This window comes from Parus major, chromosome 6 (assembly GCF_001522545.3).
Source record: "Parus major isolate Abel chromosome 6, Parus_major1.1, whole genome shotgun sequence".
NCBI classification, from domain to species: domain Eukaryota; kingdom Metazoa; phylum Chordata; class Aves; order Passeriformes; family Paridae; genus Parus; species Parus major.
The window spans coordinates 15,940,151-15,963,134 of record NC_031775.1 but is presented as its reverse complement, the minus strand read 5'-3'; the positions used below and the strand labels follow the sequence as shown (position 1 = coordinate 15,963,134).

The following is a 22,984-nucleotide window of genomic DNA, read 5'->3' as shown; positions in this document are numbered from 1 at the left end:
GCTGCCTTCAATAGTAAGGGCAATATAGTGCCTTTGACTTCTGCAGCTGACTGCTCACTTAGACTTAACTGAAGATGGCAAAAAAGTATCTGGGAACTCAGCTACCTGTACTTCATTTAAATACTGATTCTCTGCAATTTATGATCAGGAAAATTACAGATTGATTTATAAATATTTTTCTGCCTTTAAAATTTTATTCTGGTGATTAGGGAAAAGTTATTCAGGATTCACTATTGAATTTATTTGTCATCCCAAACTGATTAAAGGCAAAATCACTGGTGTGTAGGCTGAGGGTGTGCGTGTGCCTTGCAGTTATACTGATGTGTATTCAATTGCACCACCTGTTTTTCATGTCCTAGCATATACTCATCAGTAATGGAATTTGACTTGCATGACTCTTAATTGATTCTACTCTTAAAACAGGCACAGCAGCAGAAAACCTTCAGTACTGCTCTTCAGAAGCAGAATAATGTAAACTACGGTCGGAATATGCATTTAGGTAGAAACAGGATTTTGGAATCCAAGAATGAGATCACATTGAAGCGAACATTTGAAGATGAGGATGAACATGAAGAAGAGGTAACTTTGTACTAAATGAGTTCATCTTATTTGAAGTGAATTTTGTAGATTTATTGAACAACACTCTCTGTCTTTACACATGGTTTAGATGGTTAACATTAACAGAACACCTTCAAGGTGTGCCAGTCCAGATCAGCATTTTAGGGTGAAAAATTAGTGCTAAAATATTAGTTGTATTAATGCTAGCTTTAGCATTATGTTTGAGGACATTCAATTGGACAGGACTTGCAGTTATTCTGGAATTCAGTTGTAATTTACATCATACATTGCCTGCCCACTGTTAGTGTTATGTGACTCACTAAAATATTCTGGTGTTGCTAAATCCTGCATTTTGGTGTTGAGGACCGACCTCATCTTAGGTGAGAGCTCTTTCATCTGTCAAATATTCAGTATTCCTAAACTGAATAAAACAGTGAGTATTTAGACCTTTAAATCTGATGCTCTTGAAACACAGAAAAAGGAGTGTGGTATTGTAACAAAAAAATTGACTGTAATGCTAAAGGAGGAGAGATTGCAGCAATTGTTCTATTGTTTCCCAATAGGAGCCATCTATTTTTGAGTCTTTATTATGTAGACAAGTTCTGTTGGTAATATATCTCATTTTGTAGATTATATGCTTATTATGTTTTATATACTCTTCTTTTTCCTTTCCTACTTCAGGTTTTAACAGCCCAAGATCTTGTTGACTTTTCTCCAGTCTATAGGTGTTTGCACATCTACTCAGTTTTGGTATGTATTAAGGTGACCTCAGAAAGAGATTTACAGTTTTGAAGTGACATATTCATTTTCACATTGTTCATACCCTTAATAGTTCCCAAACTGGCAAGTATATTGCTTCTAGTGTTAGTAGTTCTGGATGAACCAGCTGGGATGGGTGTGAGTACTCAGGGCATGAGCCCATGTGTGCTTTTGTATGCATAATAAAGGACACTCCCCAAGGCATTTATTACCTAGGTTTTTTTAAATATATGTGTAAAATATGCATGTTTGCCTTACTATTGGTATCCACACTTTCACAGTTCCCACAAGTATTCTATGTTACCCAAGTATTTGGATGAATGTTACAAAACATAGGAATATTCAGTCTGAATCTTGGGGAAATCAGAGTAGTAGCACAAAATATGAAGCAAAACCTGAAGATTCTGACAGGGTGTGCCCAGGCAAATTAGATTGGACTCAATGGCAGAAACACAATTGCCTGTTTTAGCTTCTGTAAAAGAGATTCAGTGCACAAGCTTACAAGCTTGGGAAACATGGTATCAAATTATTTGTTGTTTTCTTATCTTTCCTATGTCTCAGTTACTTTTGAAGTCAGATTACTTATAGAATTTAAGTATCAGTGACATGAAGCTGATGTACTTGTAAGTATTGCTAATCCTACAGTCTCAGCTGCACCTGCCTTCAAGCAATCAGGTTGGGTTATCTTCTTTTAATGGAATCCTTGCAGCTGTGTTACATGAAAGCTTGCATATTGAAATACTTTAAATGTAATTTCACTGTAACTTTTTTTTTTTAAAGAAAAAATGCAAATAAAACCATCCTTAATTGTTCATCTCACTGGAAAGTTGGGAAGGACAGAAAGACAGGCTGACAGAACTATTGGAAGAGTAGACTGTTTCTTTTAACAGAGAACAGTGTGAAATAACACATTAAAAAGAATGTGTAAAATTAAGCATGCCAGTTGACAACTGCTACTAATTCTTTCTTTAGTATAATAAAGGAGCAGGAAGTAAAATTGAGAGATGACATTTAAAAGTAATACATAATTATATTTTTCACTTTGACAAGGATCCTGAAGTTGCATCCTTGATCCAAAGATAAGCTTTTTGGGTTTACATGGGAAGTTTTCCTGATTCCTAATTCACCGGAGACAGAAAACAACTTGGAGTGCTCCCTGGTATCAAAAATGGTTGTTGATGTAGACTTCTGTATTTCCTGCCACCATAATTTTCTTAATAAGCCATAATAGCATTATTAAGAGTTTGCATTAGCCACTTCTGGGGATCCTTCTCGTTTACCTTGTGTTGCAAACCATCTATTTTGAGTTTAGAGAACTTGATGATGGCAAAGAAGGGGAGTTGATACCAGATGATCTATAATAAGGATCTTACATCAATTAATTCTGTCTCTGCTACAAAATTTCACACAGGACAGTAGTTTTCTACTCTGCTTCTTCATATTGAAGAAGAAAGCACAATTTTTATATACCTCAGAATATTACACAGCTTGTGATTCCAACCTAGTGATGGCAAGATACATACATACCAAACATAGACTTTATTTATGGACCAGTAACCTTTCTTGAGACTAAAAGCTTATGAGAAATATACATAAAGATCTTTATTTAGCCTGTGTATTATGTGAGATGCTGTATATAAAATCTGATGAAGATACTCCTGCCCCTTTTACATATAATGTTACCTTTTAATAAAACACTGTATCAGTGTAAAAGAAGTGTATCTATGGTGTGAAATATTCCTAAAATGGATAACAAAACATGAACTGATTTATTGTTCATGTAATTTTGGAAGCTGGACAAAACAAATGCATCGCTTTGTTATATTTTATCTTGCCTAGGCTTTGCTGATTCAGTGAGTGAACCATCAAGGTTGTTGGTGTATTCTCTTGATTGCCTCAGCACATCTGGTTCAAACAGTTGTTATGCCTGAATATAGTATAGTATAGTATAGCATGGTCTATAAATAATCATAAGATATTTTACATCTCCACTTGTGTGGATTTGAGAACAGCTAGTCCTTTTCACTTGAGAAGCTTTTGTCAGGACTGGGTAGAGATTTGATGCTGGAGGTAGAAGTCAACAATCTGAAAACTGCACTGAATATTTGGGCTGGAGGTGAATGGTTGGTACCTGTGATCATTAGGTGTTTGTATGAATTGGAACATACTGTGTAGAGTTCTGCTGCAACAGACAGGGTTAGTAAATTTGCATCTTGGTTTCCAGTGGATTTTTTTTGGGGTTTTAAGCAAAGTCTCTTTTACTCTTAGGCTTTCTTAGGTTAGCAGTATTTCTAAATATGACTAAATATTCATTATTAGCTAAATATTCATTATGAACTAAATGTATATCTTATAAAAGAGTTAGGTAAGTAATCCTGGTTTAGTAGGATAAAATGTCTAATTGACATTAATTAATGACAATATATATTAATGACAATAATAATTTGATTTGGAGGTTTTTGGATGATCAGGTAATGGAATTCTAAATAGCAGTGGCCTAATAATAGGCTCATAAAGTAAAAACAAACCTTAAAAATGCTAAGCTCTTTTATTCTGCTTGCATACAAATTGCTTGCGGTTTGGTAGATAGACGAGTCCAATGTAGCACTGATTTCAGATGGACAGATGGTTTCTACTGAATGGTCATCTTAATGAGATGAGTAGGATGTCACTTGAATTCCTCATAATATAATCTTTAGACACAGAAGGTATTGTATTTTTAAGGATCTTGATAGGAAAAAAAAATCCAAATCCATACTCATTATAAATCCAAAGAGAATAAGCAAATATTCAATAAATCTCATGTGTGTCTTTCCTCAGGCAAAGCTAATGCAGGCAGTGTTCAGATGTGTCATATATTCACAGAAGCATTTTTGTAACAACTTTATAATGCAGTTACTTTCTTGAATAACCTAGGGAAATGTTTTAGGAAACAATGAATTTCAATTATACAGTAACAGGCAATATGCCTCGTCTATGAATATTAATATACTCTGAAAGTTGTAGTTTAAAAATGGACACACTGTTTAAAATGCATAGTGTTGCTTGGCAAAATGTAGGCATGTGAGCAAAATTTCTATTTACAGTACAGGCTGTAAGCCTCTCTACAGAAAAAGGTAAGTTCTTTGTATTTCATGCATGCAAAACTTTGCTGGTGTCAGCTGGAAGTGTACATGTGGAATAAATGCAAAATATGTGCTTAATTTAAGAGAATAGTATCTTTAATTAAAGAAGGGCCTTTTTCACACTGAGACATTTTTCTTTTTTTTGACTACTTACATCTCTTTTTAGGGTGATGGAGAAATATTTGAAAATTACTACAGAAAACAAAGGAGGAAACAAGCAAGATTAGTTCTGCAACCACAGTCAAGCATGGTAACCAGTGCTTTCGGTTTTGTATTGATTTGAGTTGAAGCTATTGCTTAGTGATATTTTTGTTCCTAACTTGTTTTCTTTTTCATTGAAAGCATGAAACAGTAGAAGGCTATAGAAGATACTTCAGTCAAATTGTAGGGTAAGTTTTCTAAATGAAAATTTATTTCAGTTTTACTGTGTTGATTCTTAATTCAGCCTGTGTTCACCCATTGTCCAGGAAATTTCTTGTGCAAGAGTCAGTTTCTGCACAAATCATTTGGGTGGTTATTGGTGGATCTGAGTAGGAAAGAGCATCCAGATCCTACCAGCACAGTGCCCTACAAGGACCCTCCAGCAGTCTTGGCTCCAGATGGCATGAAACAAACTTTCCACATTTTTACTTTGTTCTGGGTGAAGCACAACACCAAACCTACTGAAGTGGCGCTGCTCCAGTGGGGAAGGTTTTGGCAATGCTTGGGTGTGAAGGGTAATATTTGCTCTAATATTAGAAAGAACTAAATAATTCAAGTATTATTTTGTTTTAGTTTTTTTGTAGTAGAAGACCACATTTTACATGTAACCCAAGGATTGGTAACTAGGACATACACTGATGAACTGTGGAACATGGCCCTTTCCAAGATCATCGCTGTTCTTAGAACACATTCAGTAAGTGAGAAGTCTTATCAATATTGCAGTTTAAAGCCTCTTACTTCAGAGCTCTGTGTATTTAAAGCTGGGATAGCAACAAAGTGAAAAATTACACCTTTCTCATGTTTTCTTTTTCTTGTGATTAAAAATTGCTCAGATTTGGGAGGGAGCCTGCCAAGCTTTTGTTTTTCCCAACAGTATCAGGCTGTGATCCGCAGCCATGGGCTATTTGCATAATCCTCCACTGATTTACAACTCACTGGGTCTTCCAAACGTTCTCTTAGTCCAGCAGTTTAGAATATGCAGAGTTAATCTGCTGTTATTATTGCAATCCTTCCTCATTAGTCTCAACTGACCTCTTCATTAGATCAGATTGAATAGTTCAGCACTGAAAGCACCACCAGGAAATAGTTCCTAATTATCATTCCAAATGCTGTGTTTCCAAAATAAACTCCACCAGCAAAACCCTTGCAGCTCTCTCTTCAATGCTATGGTAGTGTTATGTTTATGTTGAAGTAAAAGCATTAGAAAACTTCCGTATCACTGGGGTATTTTGGTGCATTCAAGTGTGTCTCCTAAAGTTATATTCCTACCTTAGGTGCAATGATGCTGTATGCTGTTTCTTATTCCTCTGTGAAAAACCAATGAAATATACATTGTTCACTCAGACTGACTGATAATAAATTGCTTCAGAGTTTACTATTGGTGTAACTTTCACTGTCAGAAAAAATGCAGCAACTTTAACTTTCCCTTTTGAATGTTGTCTAGGAGCATTTGCTTTATGCAGTATTATTTTTATTTTTATTAAAATTGATCTTTAATTCAAAAAATATTTTATATTTCATATATACTGGGGAAAAATGAGGAAATAGTTGAGATTGCAACCATATTTATTATAGGACCTTTATTAGCAGTGGTACACGAGGTGTTCTCATACCTTTTTACTACTTTTGAGAGGATTAATGAGATATATTCATCCAGCATTTTTTTCAACCAAGTACTTTGCTAGTTAACTGTCTCCATGTGTATTTAGACACCTCTATAAGAATATGATAATTTAAAGGTTGAAAGTAATGTAATCTCTAATGAACTCTTCAAAGTCTTGTTGTGTCCAATAGGTCACTATTTCTCCTCTATATGCATAATTCCCATCAAACCCAATTCTGTCAGAATCTCTCTAACATCATCCTGTTGAAGACTAATGTTTAGATAAATAAACCAAACCCTTTATTTTAATAAAGTATGCTAAGAACAAAACTTCAAGAAAGGTGAAGCAGGTGTATATTGCCTTCAACCAATACCATTCTCATGAACCTTTATTTTAATAGAAATTTTTTTTACTTTATCTACTATTTCAAATAGTAAAGGTGAGGTGAAAGCCTTAGTTGTATGACTCTTCACCTCTGAAAATCAAATCTCAGTTTCAGTCATCTGATAAATAACTTAATGTCTTGACCTTTTTATAATCCAATTTAAATTTGAAATAGTTCAGAAAATATTTTTTAAAGTTTTACCCATATAGCTGGATAAACTGTTTGAGGTGGCACAGCATTAGTGAGACCCAGGCTTGGTGGTCAAAAGAATGTCCTGTGGAACCTCTGATACTGATTCAGCTAAATTTGCTTATATTCCACTAAAATAAATGTGATTTTCAGTCTCAGTACACCATGCTGGTATTTATTGAATCTCATATTTTAGTTGTCTCTTTCTGAACTTTTACACCATCATAGTTACATAAAAATTTAACAAATACTTTTATGTAGCTGAATTAAGTAAAGACAAACAAGTCTAAATTGTTGTTCACTAAGGCTGGATAATTTAACCTGTGATACCATTCTTTGAAAATGTATTCCCCATATTTCAAATCCTTTAAATAAAACCAGAATTTTTCACTTTCAGTCATATTGCAGTGATCCTGACCTTGTTCTGGAACTGAAGAATCTCATTGTAGTATTTGCTGATACTTTGCAGGTACATACTGTATTACTAATTTAACTGAAACTCTTGTAGGCAGATTTTAACTTTAGATGAGTGCAGTGTTTGTGTTTTCATGAATAATATATACAAATCAAACCCAAAATTGCACAGTACTATTAAAAAAATGTATTTCTTGCCTTAGCCTCTCAGTTTCCATGTTATGAACTGAACATAAGTGTTCTGGGCTATCCAGCAAGCATCAGCTATTCATATCTGTGCAAAATTAGTGTTAGTTTTGTAATTTGTGTACGCTCTTGTCTTTTAAAAGTGCTTTACTTCTCATCTTAAAAAAGAATAGCATTCCAGCTATCGTTAACTCTTTAGCTGAAGGACTAAGTGAACATCACTGGAAAGTATTCCTGCAGTTTTTAAGAAACAAGGAGAAATGGTGCAAATTTCCCAATGCACAGGATAAATACTTTGGTAAAAATGTAATAAATCAACATGTAGTGTGCTACATGTACTGTAATTTGTGTTATAGAGGTGATAAGATTGACTATAAGTCTCACCTCAGACTTCTGAAGTGTTGTCATAGGAACTGAGTATATTGGTTCTTGATCTATCCCTTCTTCATTTTCATCCTTCAGGGCTATGGTTTTCCTGTGAACCGACTATTTGATCTTTTATTTGAAATCAGAGACCAATACAATGAAACACTGCTTAAAAAGTGGTCTGGATTGTTCAGGTTAGTATATCAAAATGGTTGTGCCTTTTGTATTGCATCTATTGTTTTTGTCTGAGCTCGAGTTTTTATGATGTAATTCAGAAAGAATTTATTAACTCAAATGTTGTGTATGAATTTCAGGGTGATTAGGACTAAGCTACTCATCACATGTAACTATTAAATAGAAGAAGAGACATCAAGTACTGCTTCTACAGTTAGTGGAAAGAAGGAAGTTCTCCAAGGGGACATCATTGGAGAAACATGCAGGAGAGAGACATCTGTTTCTCTTCTTTAGGAACATGATAATTCCAGGTTATTGCAGTAGGGCTTTAGGCTCCTAATTTAGGTTGTCTTAATGTTTATTGTTGGCTGATATGCATATCTGCCAGACAAACTACTGTCATTGCCACTGTATCTTCTTGTTTTTTTAATGAAAGACATTTTCCACCAATTCTTTGGAATCATTTGATTGAATAAAATCTAAGCCCAGGAATACATCAGCCTGAGACTGTACTCCATGGCCTGATTGCAGAGAGGGTGTGATGTCTCAATGTGTAGAAATTTCTTGCCATGAAGTGTTTTATTACAGAAAACCTTAATATTAAATTGACCACTCAAGGTTCTCCAGTTCCCTGTGCTTCTGTTATAGACTTTTATTTGACTTGTACAGAAGTGCAGAAGGTGCCCAAACAATGCTGTGGCCATTTCCTGCTTGGAAGTCCATTCAGTCATCTCCATTGACCATATGCAGCTCTGGTGCCAAAGTGAGACTCTGAATATCAGCTTTAGTGTAGGAAAAGTGCAGGTTTCTTTAATCAATAGGTATATTATAGTTTACTCTGGAGTGGATTAGTTGCTCTGAGGTTCCTTTGCTGTATTATGTGCATATGAAAACACTTTTGGGTATTTTTTTCCTCTATGGTTAAACATACTGTAAAGAGTTAACACATATGAAGTATTTCCAAAGTAATCAAAAATACTTGGTATGTGTAAAATTCTTCAGCTTTTTTAAGATGCAGACCTAAGTGTGGTGGTAAAAATTATATTTGTTTATTATATATATCTATATATCTATATCTATATATATATATATATCTTTATATATTTTTATAAATATTTACACTTTAACACCAGAAAATATGGTAAGTTACATATCCAAATTTTTTTTCACTTTGCTTATTCACCAGGGATATTTTTGAAGCTGACAACTATAGCCCTATCCCTGTAGCAAATGAAGAGGAATACAGAATTGTTATAAGCAAATTTCCTTTTCAAGATCCAGAGCTTGATAAGGTAAGGGAAACTTTTATGTTATTAAAGTTTGTGACAATCCAGTTGAAGACACTAGGGACAGTAATGATTTCTATAATTAAAAAACAATTAAAATTTGAAAAGCTAGGTTGATTAAGAGGCTAAATCACCTTCTTTGTGTGTAATTATCTAGTCATAAGTAAATATGAAAATGAAAGGTTGAGTCATTTGCTCAGATGTTTGAGTGAATAATGAAATCCATTGTTTTGTAAACAAATTAATAATAGAGTTAAATTGATAAAGTCCTTATGTAATTATAATGCAATCTGTCTTTAGCTAAATTTTGTTGCAACTTGTGTTTAATTACTCAGTATATGCTGTTGTATTGCAAAATATATGTAAAATAGAGATTGGTTAGAGAATGATTTCTGTATTTCACTTTTAAATATTTGTGTTTGAGCATGTGGGGCAAAATACATGTGAAGGGACTGTGAATAATTCTGCTGTAATAGCACTGCAGTAAGGATGTCCTTTTGTAGCCTCAGCCATTCTTTCACTCCAGGCTCTCTTCCCAGAAAGGTGATTAACCTGTTCTGCTAGTCAAATGTGATTTTAGAAATAGCAGTGAGGAAAGAAGAGACTCATCATGGAGTCTATAGAGGGGGAACCACATGACAGTGGGAGTAACTGCTGTAGGGGGAAGCTCTTTTGTACAAGATCCATTGCTGCAGATACCTGCAAAAGTGAAGAGCTATTTTAATTCTGTGGTTCAACAGGGATTTGCCAGAAATTGTAACAGTTGCTGTATGTCATTATTAATGTCATTAATACAGTGTTGCAATGAAGATGAAAAATTAAAGGAGGTTTTTATGCTGATTTTTGAAGGAGATTCCAGAGTGCTTTCTGGATGCATTCCTCCATCAAATTAATTTACTTAGCCATTATAATACTAAAGTAAGTTAAATAGAATGAAAATCCCTTACAGTATTGGAAGTATTCTATACCCTCGATACTATTTAGCATGGCATATTTTGCTAATAAACTGCAGAAATTTTTATTTTGTACCAAATACTCTTATCTCCTATACATACATACATACATACATATATATATATATGATTACTACAAAGCTTTGGCTGTTGTTGATGGATGCTTTTTTCTAATGAGAAATTGAATTATTCATGGATGATACTAGTTGATGATTTTTTTCTGCATTAGTCATAAACAGAAAAATAATTTTTTGTAAATGTGAAAAAATATGTATTCAGTGCAGAAATACCTGTTTAGGTTGTGTAGTTTTAATTTAATTTATTCACTTTTGTTCTCCCAAATACAGTATCAGCTTTAAAACCGAAGTAAGAAGCATGATTTTATTATTACAAACTTACTACTATTTCCCACATGTTAATCCAAATTCCTGAAAATAATTCAAACTGCTTTGGTTTTGTGAACCTTAAAAAATTAGTCTCAGCATTCTCAAGATACTTTGACAATCCCAGAAGTGTTGAACTTCTCAAACTTTTTTTTTTTGCACTGCTTTCTTTAGGAAAAAAAAAGTTTGCATTTTTGAACCTCTTATCCCAATTGCTTCTGTCTTGTTCATTCAGATTAAAAGCAGTTTGAGACCTGATTTTAACGTATGTTTGTAAATTGCTTTCTGCAGGAGCATCTTGAATTACATAAAATCTCCAAACATCATCATAATTTAAAGAAGTGATAAAATCGTATTCTGCTTATAAGCTATTTAAACAGATGTAGAAATCCGCTCGACATGTGCAGCTCTGTATTTGATGAAAATGAGAAAAAGTTTAGATAGATTAAGATGTTAATAATGTTAAGTGGTTTTCTAATTGTTTTGTTTAGTACCAAGCTCTTGTTGGAATCAGTTGCAAGTGTAAGACAGTATTATCTCTTATTTTCTCAGCAATCCTTTCCAAAGAAGCTTCCAATGTCTCAGTCAGTGCCTCAAATTTACATGCAAGTGAAGGAATTTATTTATGCAAGCCTTAAGTTTTCAGAGTCACTTCACCGCAGGTAAGCTGGAACTATCAGGAATGTGGCTGTAAAGTAGCTTGCAACTTTCAGGTGACCTAAAAATATATACTAAAATGAAAATACACTTTCTTCTGTACTTGCTTGCTATGCTTGTTTCATAATTTTCAGACATAATTCTTCATAGCTATTTAATCTATGGTTACCAATGCTGTAGCATGTATTTATACATATGTGGATATGTATGTACTATTTCACATGTGCATTGGTGAGTGTAGCTTGGTGTGGTAAGCAGTTTAAAACACTGCTGGGGGTCTTTAAACAGTATTGACTGGTTTGAATAATCTAGAGAATTTATTTCTTTAACAAAGCATGTAAAGATTGAAAAGTACACTTCAATACTGACCATTTCAGAATTGTTTAGCATCCCTGATTACTTCCTAGCGTTTCCCTACTCAGTGCTTGGAGTTCCCTTAGCAATGATTTCTCCTGCAACAAAACATGCAGTCTGCATGCCCACTCCTTTCTTATCCCACCTTTTACTGATGGAAAACATCACGATTCATCCATTTCCTTTCCTCTTCTGGCCTTCAAAAGCGTAGTTTTAATTGCATAAAATAGAATTCAGAGATCTGAAGACTGGAAGGTATTTGTGGCCTTGTCACCCACTTCTGCACTGTTAAAGATGTAAATTACTCCCTTTCACACATTCTTAATTGATACTGTTTATAATTTACACGTACTAATGAGCACATGTTGACCTCCTTAGTAACTCATTAAAACCCACAAATTACTCTTTACAAACTGCTGTGTCAATAAACATGTCCAAAATCTAAAAATAACAGATTTTCCTTCAGTGTTGAAATTCAGTTAATGGACAATTTGGTAGGTGAAGGAGGTGTTCTAACTGTTGGATCACAAAAAAGTTGGAGCAACCAGATTTTAAATGCACACAGAGAATTCTTAGCATCAAAAGTTCCCTTTGTAGGGAAGAAATTAAAGTTATTAAGTCTTGCTGTCAAAGTATTGCTACGTACAGCGTAATGATAAAAATAAACCTTTTTTTTTCAGTTCAACAGAAATAGATGATATGCTCAGAAAATCTACAAATTTGCTGCTTACAAGAACTCTAAGTAGTTGTTTACAGAACCTAATTAAAAAACCTCATATAGGTTTAACAGAGGTAAGTTTTGAAACACCTATTCAAAACTATGGGTTTTAAAACAATCCATGCTAAAACTATTTTTGTAAGTGTAGATACACAAATATTGACATCACAGTATGAGAAAATCAAGTAGTGTTTGTTTTAAAATTAAAAATGAAAATAAGTACAAAAAGCACCAATATCTCTTACATACATAAGAACAATACAATGTTAGGTCTAGTTAGCTCTAGTTGGGCACAGACATAACAATGAAAAGATTTTGTGTTTTTTATAATAAACAGAGAGTTGCAGGAAATAAGCCAAAAACATACACATTTTTGTTTACATTTAGAGTATGATTTGTGTGTTCTGTCTAGTTAGTATCACTAACGTTGAGTTTCTGTTTCTTTCCATAAAAAATAGAGTGGAATGGGATATAAGATACAGTTGATGCATCATTCTGCAGGCACTGTTGCAACTTTTTAAGAGCAGTAAATTAAAAAAAAAATCAAATGGCACAAATTAGTGATTTTATTTCAGCAATATGTTTTCCTTTATTTTTTCTTTTTTAATTCTAAACTGTCAATTGGATTTATTTCTCTGGGTACGTGTCTGAAATCTTTGTTTTTGGAATGACGTTATTTGTTTTTAAGCTACATTATTACTCCATAGTGGTATTTGAAAGCAAGCTTGAAAACTAACAGGAAATAGGTGGTAACCTGAAATACAGAAATTAATTTCTAATAGAATTGTTCCTGAAAGAAGCAACCATTTACAAAATTAAATTACAATAGGTGATATAAAAAGATTTTTACAAGAATTTTTTGTCTCTTGTAGCTTGTTCAAATCATCATAAACACAACACATTTGGAGCAAGCCTGTAAATACCTTGAGGATTTTATATCTAACATTACAAATATTTCACAATTGACTGTTCACACTGCAAGACTTTATGGGCTTTCTACATTTAAGGTATGGTATATCTTATCCATTATGTGACTGTGTCTGAAAAGTTACATAAATGAAGCATTTTAAACCAAGAAGGGTGAGAGCAAAGCTGCATGTCTTCTCATCTTTGTTTCTAAAGTAATTCTGAACTCTTAAGCATTCAGTTGTAACACTGAGCAGATAAACAGTGTTTTTTAATGTCATTAGTATGATCTGGAATATGTCAGTACATGAGAAGCCTCAATATTATCTTTCAAGTGCATTTTTTATGAAGTTGTGAAATGGCAGTCAAAGCTTAACTTCACCAGAAGCTTTTAATAGATTAAGCTCCAGTTTGTGTAACTTCTCCCTCTTCCTAAATGGAATCAAGCAAAACAGCTACCTTAATCTGAAATGTTTGTATCTATTTTTTATTCTACAGTAGAATTATTTTATTATGTATTTTCAAAGGGTATATTAGTTTAAAAGAAGTATTAATGACTAGTGCTCAAACTAAAATGATTCTGTGATGTTTTTAGAATTTAAACCACAAAACAAAAGTAAAAGTCATCAGGGATTCTACAGCAGCTGCAACTTGAACTTTAGGTATTTCGCATCTTTTCCATGCAGGCTGAAACAGAGTGATTTATTGTATTTATGGGATAAAGAGGATTAATCCTATTGAGAGAGTTCTGTTTTCTGCAATTCATTTTATCTCTTGATGCAATGTGTAGCCTATCCTACTGTAATATACCCTCTGGCATAGATATTAAAAGGTGGGTGAGGTGGAATAAGATATCACCATTGCAAGACACTTCAAATTTCCAGTTGATAGCTAACATTTCTCCCATTAGCTGTTGCTTGTTTTGCTAAGGATTTAGTGCATAAGGCAAGGTAGAAATGTTGTGGACTAGCAGCTGTACTTGGTTAGCATTGCCCTCCCAGCAGTTTTAATAATTTTGGTCTGGGGTGCCTAGTTTGCTTGTTGAGTACCATCAGTGCATGTGTGTATTGGAATTTGTGTGTCTACAGCTATTTTCCTCTAAGGGCAATTCATTATCTTTTTACCAATCAAACATGCATTCAAAAACACTTAAAATAGTCATAGTCTTTGATTTCATTAAGCAATGAGATATTCTTTATCCTTGAATTTCATTTAATAAGTGAATTTACAAGTTGCATTATACTTTTTGTAGATTGCTTATGCTGTTTAACACTCCTACAGGCCAAGTTCTGTTGGAGGGATTCAGTACTGTGCCTGTTCTTAGGGAGTTTAGCATGTATGCACTTTGGAAAAATAGAGGATAAATATGGACAAACAGGAGGGGTTTTTTGTGTATGTGTGGTTTCTCTCCTGTCTACTTGCCTGGAGAACTTGTTAGCACAACGTTCTCCAATTATAGTAGAAAATTCTTTTCTTGTTAATCCCTCCTTTTTTCCCCCTATTGTAAAGAAAACCTGCTCACAGTTCCCCAGCTGGGCCCTCACAGAGTTTGGTATGTTCTACTGTTATTAAATTCATCTCCTGGTGGCAAATTGTGTCACCTCCATTCTTTCAGAGTGGTCAAAAATCTCCTTTTATTAGCAGCATTGATCGCGTTTCCATGATTCCATGAGGTGAGCCTTTAAAACTACACTGTATTTTTTTAATGCAAGACAAAACCAAAAGGACTAGTCTTGCCATTGCCAGAAAATAATTTTAACTGTTAAAGTTGATAGAACCACTCCATGAATTACTTAGATTAAAAAAAAAAAAATCCAAACTAGGCAGATATTTTTGAAAGTCCCATCATTATAGATTGCTGCAGCTGAGGTTTTGTAGTTAATTAAAGACTTTAAATGTAGACTTGACTTTAATTGAAACTTTCTTACTCATGGCCACCTACAAAATTGTGGATATCCACATACTCCTTTGACATGATGACAGGTGGCCAGATTCTTGCATGTTGAGTTTGGAGAGCTGTTCAGTGGAGGCTTTCTCAAGTTGGTTTAGTGGTAAAAATGCTATTTTTTGGGAATCATACTTTGATATTTATTTATGTCAGGGCCGCATACTTTCTTGCTTACTTCTGAAGTGCCTCAGCCTAGGGCCTGATTGAAGGCTGAACTTGGCACAGTCAATGTGAGGACACCTTTAAGCTCAGATAAATGTGAATATTTTTATTTTTTCTTTTTGCATTTCTTATTTACACTTTTCTCAAATGCCATGGTTTTTTTGATTGTTTTCTTCTAGAGGAAAGTAGTGATGGGAATTTAATCTGCTTTTTTGTTGCTTCAGTATATCCAGGCTATTTTTACTGTCTAAAAATCTTAAGTAACTGATCCATTTGGTTTAAATCAGATGTCATACTTGAATTATTTCTCCATATCAGTGCAGAAAATTTTATATTGAGCCCAAATTAGAAAGATACTCAGTATCTTTAAACTCCAGGCTGGCAAAAGCACAGCTTTCTAGCAACACACACACAAGCATCTGCACATAAATCCCATTGCATCTCTGAGGATGTCCCCTGTACAAACGAGGCAGAGACAGTATTGTAAACTCAGTTCACAGTAAATGCAGGACTTTGATGTTCCAGAAAGTAGAATCCAGGGTGTGGCAGAACAAAAGAAGCAAGCAGGGGAGTGCTCTGCATCACGGATGTTTATAGGAGGATGAAAAATTATGAGTATTCTTCAGATGTGCAGCTTTAAGACAGCAATTACATAAAAAATCATATGATTGCTTGACTTCTGTCCATAAAAGACAAAATTATTAGGTTCTTTTATTATTTTCTTTGTAAAAGAAAAAGCGACTTTTTGTCAGAGTTGATAAATTTGTAAGGCTGAATTAAAGGTGGTTGTTGTGAAGAAAGTAAACAAATTGCTTTGTTTTCAAATTAATTTAATTTGTCTGAAAACTTTGATTATTCTGTAAACACTCACAGAGTTATCGTCAGTCATAGTATACATGATGGGAGTGTTTTAAAAATCACAGCCTCAGATTTAAAACAGATATTAAAGTATCAATTTCAGTAAATTATTTTTTAATCTAAGAAAAATACAAGACTTCAGTTTTGTTGATGGACATAATTTTATCTGCATTTAATAATATTCTAGAATTCTGACAAGCATTGCACACTTCTTTTTTTTCAGGATGCAAGGCATGCTGCAGAAGGAGAAATATACACAAAGCTTAACCAAAAAATAGATGAATTTATTCAGATTGCTGATTATGATTGGACAATGTCTGAATCAGATGGAAGAGCCAGTGGATACTTAATGGACCTAATTAACTTTTTAAGAAGCACGTTTCAAGTTTTTACTCATTTACCTGTAAGTGTTCAAAATTAAGTTTAATTTCAAACTATTTGAGCATAATCATATTTTAAAGCAGTAGGGTTTGAACAAAAGGTTCTGTTTTTTGATTTGTGCACATGCTGACAGATGTATTTTTAAGTTTTTCTCAGCACAGAAGTATTGTCAAATGTGTATCAGTATTTTCGTGAGCTTACCCATCATAATACTTAGAAAATACTTTCAAATACTTCAGTCTAAATATTGTTCCCAGCAACTAATTTACAAATAGTGTAAGAACTCATGCAGTTTTCTAGAGCCTTTTTGATTAACCATCTTGTTTTTGTGTGCACATACATTGGTTCAAAAAATGCAGGATTGATGTAAATCCTACATTTGTGCATAAGATTATGGAGGTATTGCATTCTCCAAGGTTTTTAGCTAAATATTTTTGATCATAAAAAGTTACTTGATTCTAGTTAACAGAGTTTCATTGAATGAATCCTTGTTCATATTCAAATATATCCTGTGTTATTTTGTCCCAGGAAAAAGGTTACTGTTAACCTGTCTTATGTATGAATTGTTACATTCTGTTGTCTGATTTCCCCTTGATTTCAGATAAAAAAGACTATTTCTAGTTTGGCTTATCATCATAATGGTTTATTGCTTTATAGTTTTGGAATAACTTCAGTAAGTAATTCAACTACATCTGCTTTTTATCAGCTTGTCCTTGGTTTCTACAGTCACACTGATGTCTGAGTGCTTTGGCCACCTGCAATGCTTAAAAAGAATAAGTCCTCAATGCTTAGGATGTTTTGAGGCTTCAGACTGAAAGAAAAAATTGCTTTATGTGCACAGCAAGATGTTGAATTTGCTGGCATAGCAGGCTTATCTTGCCTTCCAGATCTTACACAGAGACTGCAATTCTTCAGTCTCCTGTCCTTTTAACTGACTCAAAGACAAAGCCCACTCAAAATGTATCATGTGATATTGATGTGAATGTGTCATGTGAGGCATGTGCTTCTGTGCCAAATCAGTGGAGCGTTTTTTGATAAAGAATAGCAAGTTTGTTAGATAGTGTAATTCATTGTAACTTAGTATACAAAGCAGTGTGAACAAATGGCACTGGTTCTCAGTGGCCATATGCATATGGCAGTTAAAGGATGTGAAATTTGTTGAGCAGGATGTACAGAAGTCTGTCATGAATGTGTCTTGCTAAATGGCTGTTCAGAAACGAGCCAGACAAAACGAAGTAATGGGTTAAGAGGAATGCAAAGAAGTAGCTGTGGCATTAGGACTTAAGAAGTGTGGAAGGTATAGAATTATGTGCCTGGGGGTACAAGTCAGCCTTTGGAGAAAGCTAGTTTCTGTAAAGAGGTTATTCTGTAATTTCAAACTCTGGTCAGGTAACAGGCATGAGGTAGAACTGTATGGACAAGCAGTCTGCTGTGGCAAGAGGTTTCTTGTAATTTTTTACTTACCCTGCATCTCGTTCCCTATCCTGTCTTGGCCAACTGTAGAGAAGTACAGTCCTGTGAATGCTGTGTGTGGAGTTTATATGAAAATGTGTGCACACTATGGTGATTCTAGTTTGATTTGTACTAGTAAGTTATTTTTGTGAAGAGAAAATTTTTAGTAAAAGTATTTTCCAAGATTAACCCAGAACCAGGTTCTATAACTCATTAAAACAGTAAGTGCTTTGGGGTGATAAACTAAGCTAGATTTTCACATGCTGTAATTAAGGTTTGGAATAGTTTTAGAATTAATTTTCATTAATGAATTATTCCATTAATGTCACAGTGTAATTTCCATAATAGTTTTTGTATGGCTGGCAGAAACATTCCACTGCTCAAAATAATTTATCAAAATCTTTTCTGTAATTAGAAGTCAAAGAACAAATTCCTACCACACTGGCCATAATTCTAGTAAGGAAAAGAGCGGGACAAGTAGAGAGGTCTTTTCTCTTCTACCTTTTCATATCCAATTGTGTTAGAGGGCATTGGGCTGGGACTGGGGACACTAGTTGGCCATGCTAGTTCTTTGTTGTCACACTCCAGAGTCACTGACTTTCTCTTTGGAATTGTTTCAAACACTAGTCTGCCTGTAGAAGTGTTATGATATGTTCTTTAACAATTTTTTTTGTTGCAGTCATCGGGTTCTTGTCATTAGAATCTTGTTTTATTTTTGCAGTATGTATAAGCTGTGTAAATGCACGGGGATGTGTCTCCCTTTGTGCTTTCATGTGGGGCTGTAGTGAAGTATTTCTGTATCAATGTAGGCATAACTCTTCAAAAATGCACTTTACATTGTGTATCTGTTTTATTCAATTTGAATTATTTTCATTAGAATATTAGAGCTCTAAATCAGGTAGACCATGAACTCTACTGAATCTGCACATAAAGTGACATAAGTTAGTTGGGGACTGATATCTCTGTTGAATCATTGGAAATGTCGTGTGTCTCCAAAGCTCCTTTTCTGTCTCAAGTCTTGCATGTTAGTTTTCTCTTCTGTGTTTGTTTACTGTACTTAAGAAGCAATTTCAGAAAAGAAAACAGCTTTCTGTTACATAAAACAGTTATATTGCTAGAAGTTTTATGTTAAAATTTATTAATGGGTTGTGTTATATTTAGATTCTTACTAAAGAATCCTGAGCCATTTTAAGTCTTGCTTGAACAAAATATGTTAGTAACATACAGATAATCTCTGTAAGACATAATGGTAAACATGGCATTTATTTTTTAACCTAAGACTTTTGGAGCATATTCTTTCTTGTAATGAAAAGTTTCTGAAAAGGCATTTCAACAGACACTTTGTCATTTGAAGTTTGCTATTTTGATATTTTGGCATACAGTTCCTTATTACAGAAAAACATATTTTTGCCAAATTAATATTATTTAAGTTATAATCTCTTTGTTATACTTCAACAAAATACTAAATAAGTTCAGAGGTTTAAAAAAATTACTATTATGTAGCTATAATTGTTCTTTTTTGTAAGCTTTTGCTTATCTTTTATTGCTACCAATTTTTTATTCTTTTTTTTTTTTTTTGAAGTTGACAGTACATCTTAATTTTTTTGTTTTGATTGCCTTACTGGTTTCCTTCTCAGCATAACAACAATGACCATGCAGCTATGTCGGTAAGTAGATGCAAGATGAAGAAAAAGCATGTGAACAGAAAAACTATGAACTGCCTGCAGGCTTATTGCTTCAATTTTTAATCATTTAATAAAAAGACCCTTTCTGTTTTGCTGATAACTTGCTGTGTACCTTGTGTGGATGCATGCAGGGATCAGGGTAATGACTAACATTGGGCTTTCATGCACCGGGACAGACAGCAGGAGCCTTAAAAACCTTGCAGAAGGTTGATGGGATGTGCCTTGCATCCCAAATGAGGTAATTTAGAGACTGAGAACTCTTAAAAGAGAGGTCAGGTATCAAAATACAGTGGTGAGACGTGCATACAGAATTAGGATAGAGTGATATAGCTGAATAAAGAATCAGTGAAAGTTCCATTGTTCCCCTGCTGCATTTGTCTGGGTTAAGAAATGTGTGTGCTGGTGTTCTTTATTTGCTTTTAAAAATTTTTTTAAAGAAGCTGATGAATTGTATTTAAGAATTCTCCTATCCCCTGATGATTTTCAGATTGCAATTTTTTTCATATGAGGAATGTATTTTGATTTGGCATAAGCATTGCTGTGCTAATGAAAATGATGAGGTTAATACTACTAAATTATTAAAACTGGGAGAATGGATCTAGCAGTGGCTCCCAAGTTGTTAGGAGCCTAGAGCACAAGTTGCAAGTGGAGGTGTAGGGAGGTGGAGTGTTTAGTCTGTTAAAGAGAAGGCTGAGGAGAGATGCAGCCTACAACCTCTTGAAGAACAAATACAAAACTGATGGAACCAAACCTCTTGGTTGGACTGACGATTTCAGACATGGCTGTGGTCACAGGTAGAAGCTTGGCAGGAGGAGCTTTGATATTGAAAGGAGGGAAAGTGTGCTTGAAGAGAGTGGTGCAGTGTTGAAGGAGATTGCAAAAGAGGCTGCTCAGTTTTCATCCTCAGTTACTTTGAAGGGTCTGCAGGAGAAAAGGTCAATGGACCTGAAGTAGTTTTGGCAACAGTGCTCCAAGTAGGTTGGACTAGATGACAATGGTTCATTCCAATCAACATTTCTATCATTTGAATTCTCAGCATCCTGGTGTACTGTCAAGATAATAGGTGTCATGAGCTCTGTGTTTTGTGTAGAAATATTTCCTGTTAGTATTGTATAGGTCTCAGGCTGCTAGTTATTTCAAGATTGAGGGCTAGCAAAATTTCAGCAATGTAGAATGCAGAAGCTATGTGGCTTTTGGAAAGTTTTAATTGGAAAATCATGCAGTTTTTAATGGTTCTGTTTTCTGGATTCGCAAGAATTTAGTCTTTTGAGATTATGTTTATAATCCTATTTTAATTTCATCTTGCAGTTTATAGTGCCATTAGAGGCTTTGAATCAAAAAGCAAATGAAAATTTCATTATACAGCCATTAATCTCATTAAATAAATTGGATTATCGAATTTGTTATTAAGGAAGTACTTTTTTTAGTTTTATTTTGAAGAGTTAGGGAAAAATGTTACCTTGTATTTTCAGATCAGTTAACTGGAAATTCTAGTGGGTCTGTATGTAAGTAAGTGGTTTTAGTCGAAGCTTAGAATTAGCTGAAATTTTATTCCATATATGTGCCTTGTCAATACAAAGTTGGAAAAGAATGGCCATTGAGAAGAGACTGTTGCAAATTACTTCCAGTTAGGTATTTTTAATTGTTTCAGTAGCATTTGGGGCAGAGACTGGAAGTAAAATTGATTCTTAAAAATTCCATTCATGTTTTTAGTATTGTATTCTATCAATAGTTCAAAAGTTGGAGATTTTAACCTTGAGTGATAAAATTTGTATGTTTAATTTATTTGCATTTTCAGAAAGAATAACATTATGTTATTTCATATTGCTAAATCAATTCTTCACCGTAGCATCTTAGATTTAACAGCTAAGTTTTGTTATTCTCTTTTTATGCTGAGGATGGCAGTTTGTGTTATTTTATTGTTTCTGTGATTGGCAGCAAAAGCCTAATTTCACAGCTTGCAGTGAGGGTGAAGGGGTGGTGGTTTTCTGCAGCTATATTCAAAAACTGTCAATCAGCAGCCTCCACAGGCTACTTAGAGAATGGGTTTTCTTACTGACTTCTCCAACTGCTGCTTCATGCTGTCTTTGATTGGCACAGCCTGGCAGGGAGGATGGATGAATCTGTCACTGGCTGGTTAATTGTGTTGCTGGTCTCAGCCTGACATCAGGTCTTTGACTCCTAAGTGGCTCAATACAAAACAAATTAGCAGATTGTAGTCATATTTCTCATTCTATATGCTTTGACTTTGTTGAATGCAGTCCATAAATCATATTGACTGACACCATAGTGAATGATGAAAGCTGCTTTTGAGACAGCTAAGCATGGGTTTTAGAAAGCAGCACCGCGAAGGTGCCGTGGAAGGATGCATATGGCTGACCCTTTGGGAATTTCCTAGGAGCCAAATGTCTCTTTACTGCAATTGTTCTTAGGAGAAAAGCTTTTGGGTCCTATAAAAAAGGATTTAATATGTCAGCAGATTCTCTTTACAAGCTCCTTTGAAATATAAGAAGTTTGTCTAAGGGTTTTCTCTTTTTACAAACTTGTATTTCAGCAAAATGTGAAGGCTGGGTGAAAAAACAGTTGCCTTTAACGCTGTTAGCAGGTGTTTTTGAGTATAGAATAGGGTCCTTGTTTTCTAAACTTTACACTGATTGACTGGAAGAATAGGTTTTGTAGATAGGAGCAATTAGCATAGGCACAGCAGAGACAATAGTAGTGTCTCCAAATGGGAGGCAACTGGGGCAAATGTGAGGAGCCTGCTGAATCTCTGCATGCTGTTGAATATAGGTATTTAATTGCTAGATAACCATGGCCACCCCCATCGCCTTAAATAATAATAGTAATTTAAAAAAGCAAAATTAACAAACATCAATTAACTGACATTTGTTCAATCCTGAAAAATAAATGTTATTGCTATGTTCACAGGTCGTTATATTTCCTCTTCAAAATGCTCTATGAAAAATTGGCAAGGAATTGATGATGTGGTAGATGTTGGAAATTTTGAGATTAATTTTTAACCAGATCCTATTTTTCAAACACAAATGTTAATTCTTTTCTGGGTATCATACATCCAGTGTATTTTGAACTGGGAAGCACTGAATTTTGAAGAGGATAATGGTATAGTTCACATTTCTCTTAGTTAAAAATCAGCATTTTGATATATATGCATAGTTTTATTTTTTCTCTAAATTTGAGAATTTTAAGTGATTTTTATTAAGCATCAACTGTGTATAGTAAACTTGTAGTATTTGTTGATGTGTCATTTGAACAATAAGCC

General features: G+C 34.2%; 1 protein-coding gene across 7 annotated transcripts in view; it reads left to right on the top strand.

Moving 5' to 3' along the window:
- Positions 1 to 22,984, top strand: part of EXOC6 (exocyst complex component 6) — an 89,760-nt gene that overhangs the window by 31,836 nt on the left and 34,940 nt on the right. For 4 of the 7 annotated variants that reach the window (XM_015632735.3, XM_015632738.2, XM_015632741.3 and 1 more), the window contains exons 7-19: positions 424 to 579; positions 1,240 to 1,308; positions 4,609 to 4,692; positions 4,785 to 4,831; positions 5,217 to 5,337; positions 7,219 to 7,290; positions 7,884 to 7,981; positions 9,148 to 9,253; positions 11,136 to 11,245; positions 12,275 to 12,386; positions 13,185 to 13,319; positions 16,410 to 16,589; positions 19,657 to 19,686. In XM_015632735.3, coding sequence (XP_015488221.1) covers positions 424 to 579; positions 1,240 to 1,308; positions 4,609 to 4,692; positions 4,785 to 4,831; positions 5,217 to 5,337; positions 7,219 to 7,290; positions 7,884 to 7,981; positions 9,148 to 9,253; positions 11,136 to 11,245; positions 12,275 to 12,386; positions 13,185 to 13,319; positions 16,410 to 16,589; positions 19,657 to 19,686 — 1,320 coding nt within the window. Of the gene's footprint in view, positions 1 to 423; positions 580 to 1,239; positions 1,309 to 4,608; positions 4,693 to 4,784; positions 4,832 to 5,216; positions 5,338 to 7,218; positions 7,291 to 7,883; positions 7,982 to 9,147; positions 9,254 to 11,135; positions 11,246 to 12,274; positions 12,387 to 13,184; positions 13,320 to 16,409; positions 16,590 to 19,601; positions 19,687 to 22,984 lie in introns of all 7 variants that reach the window. The other 3 variants (XM_015632737.3, XM_015632739.3, XR_001522505.3) reach the window with 2 other exon arrangements.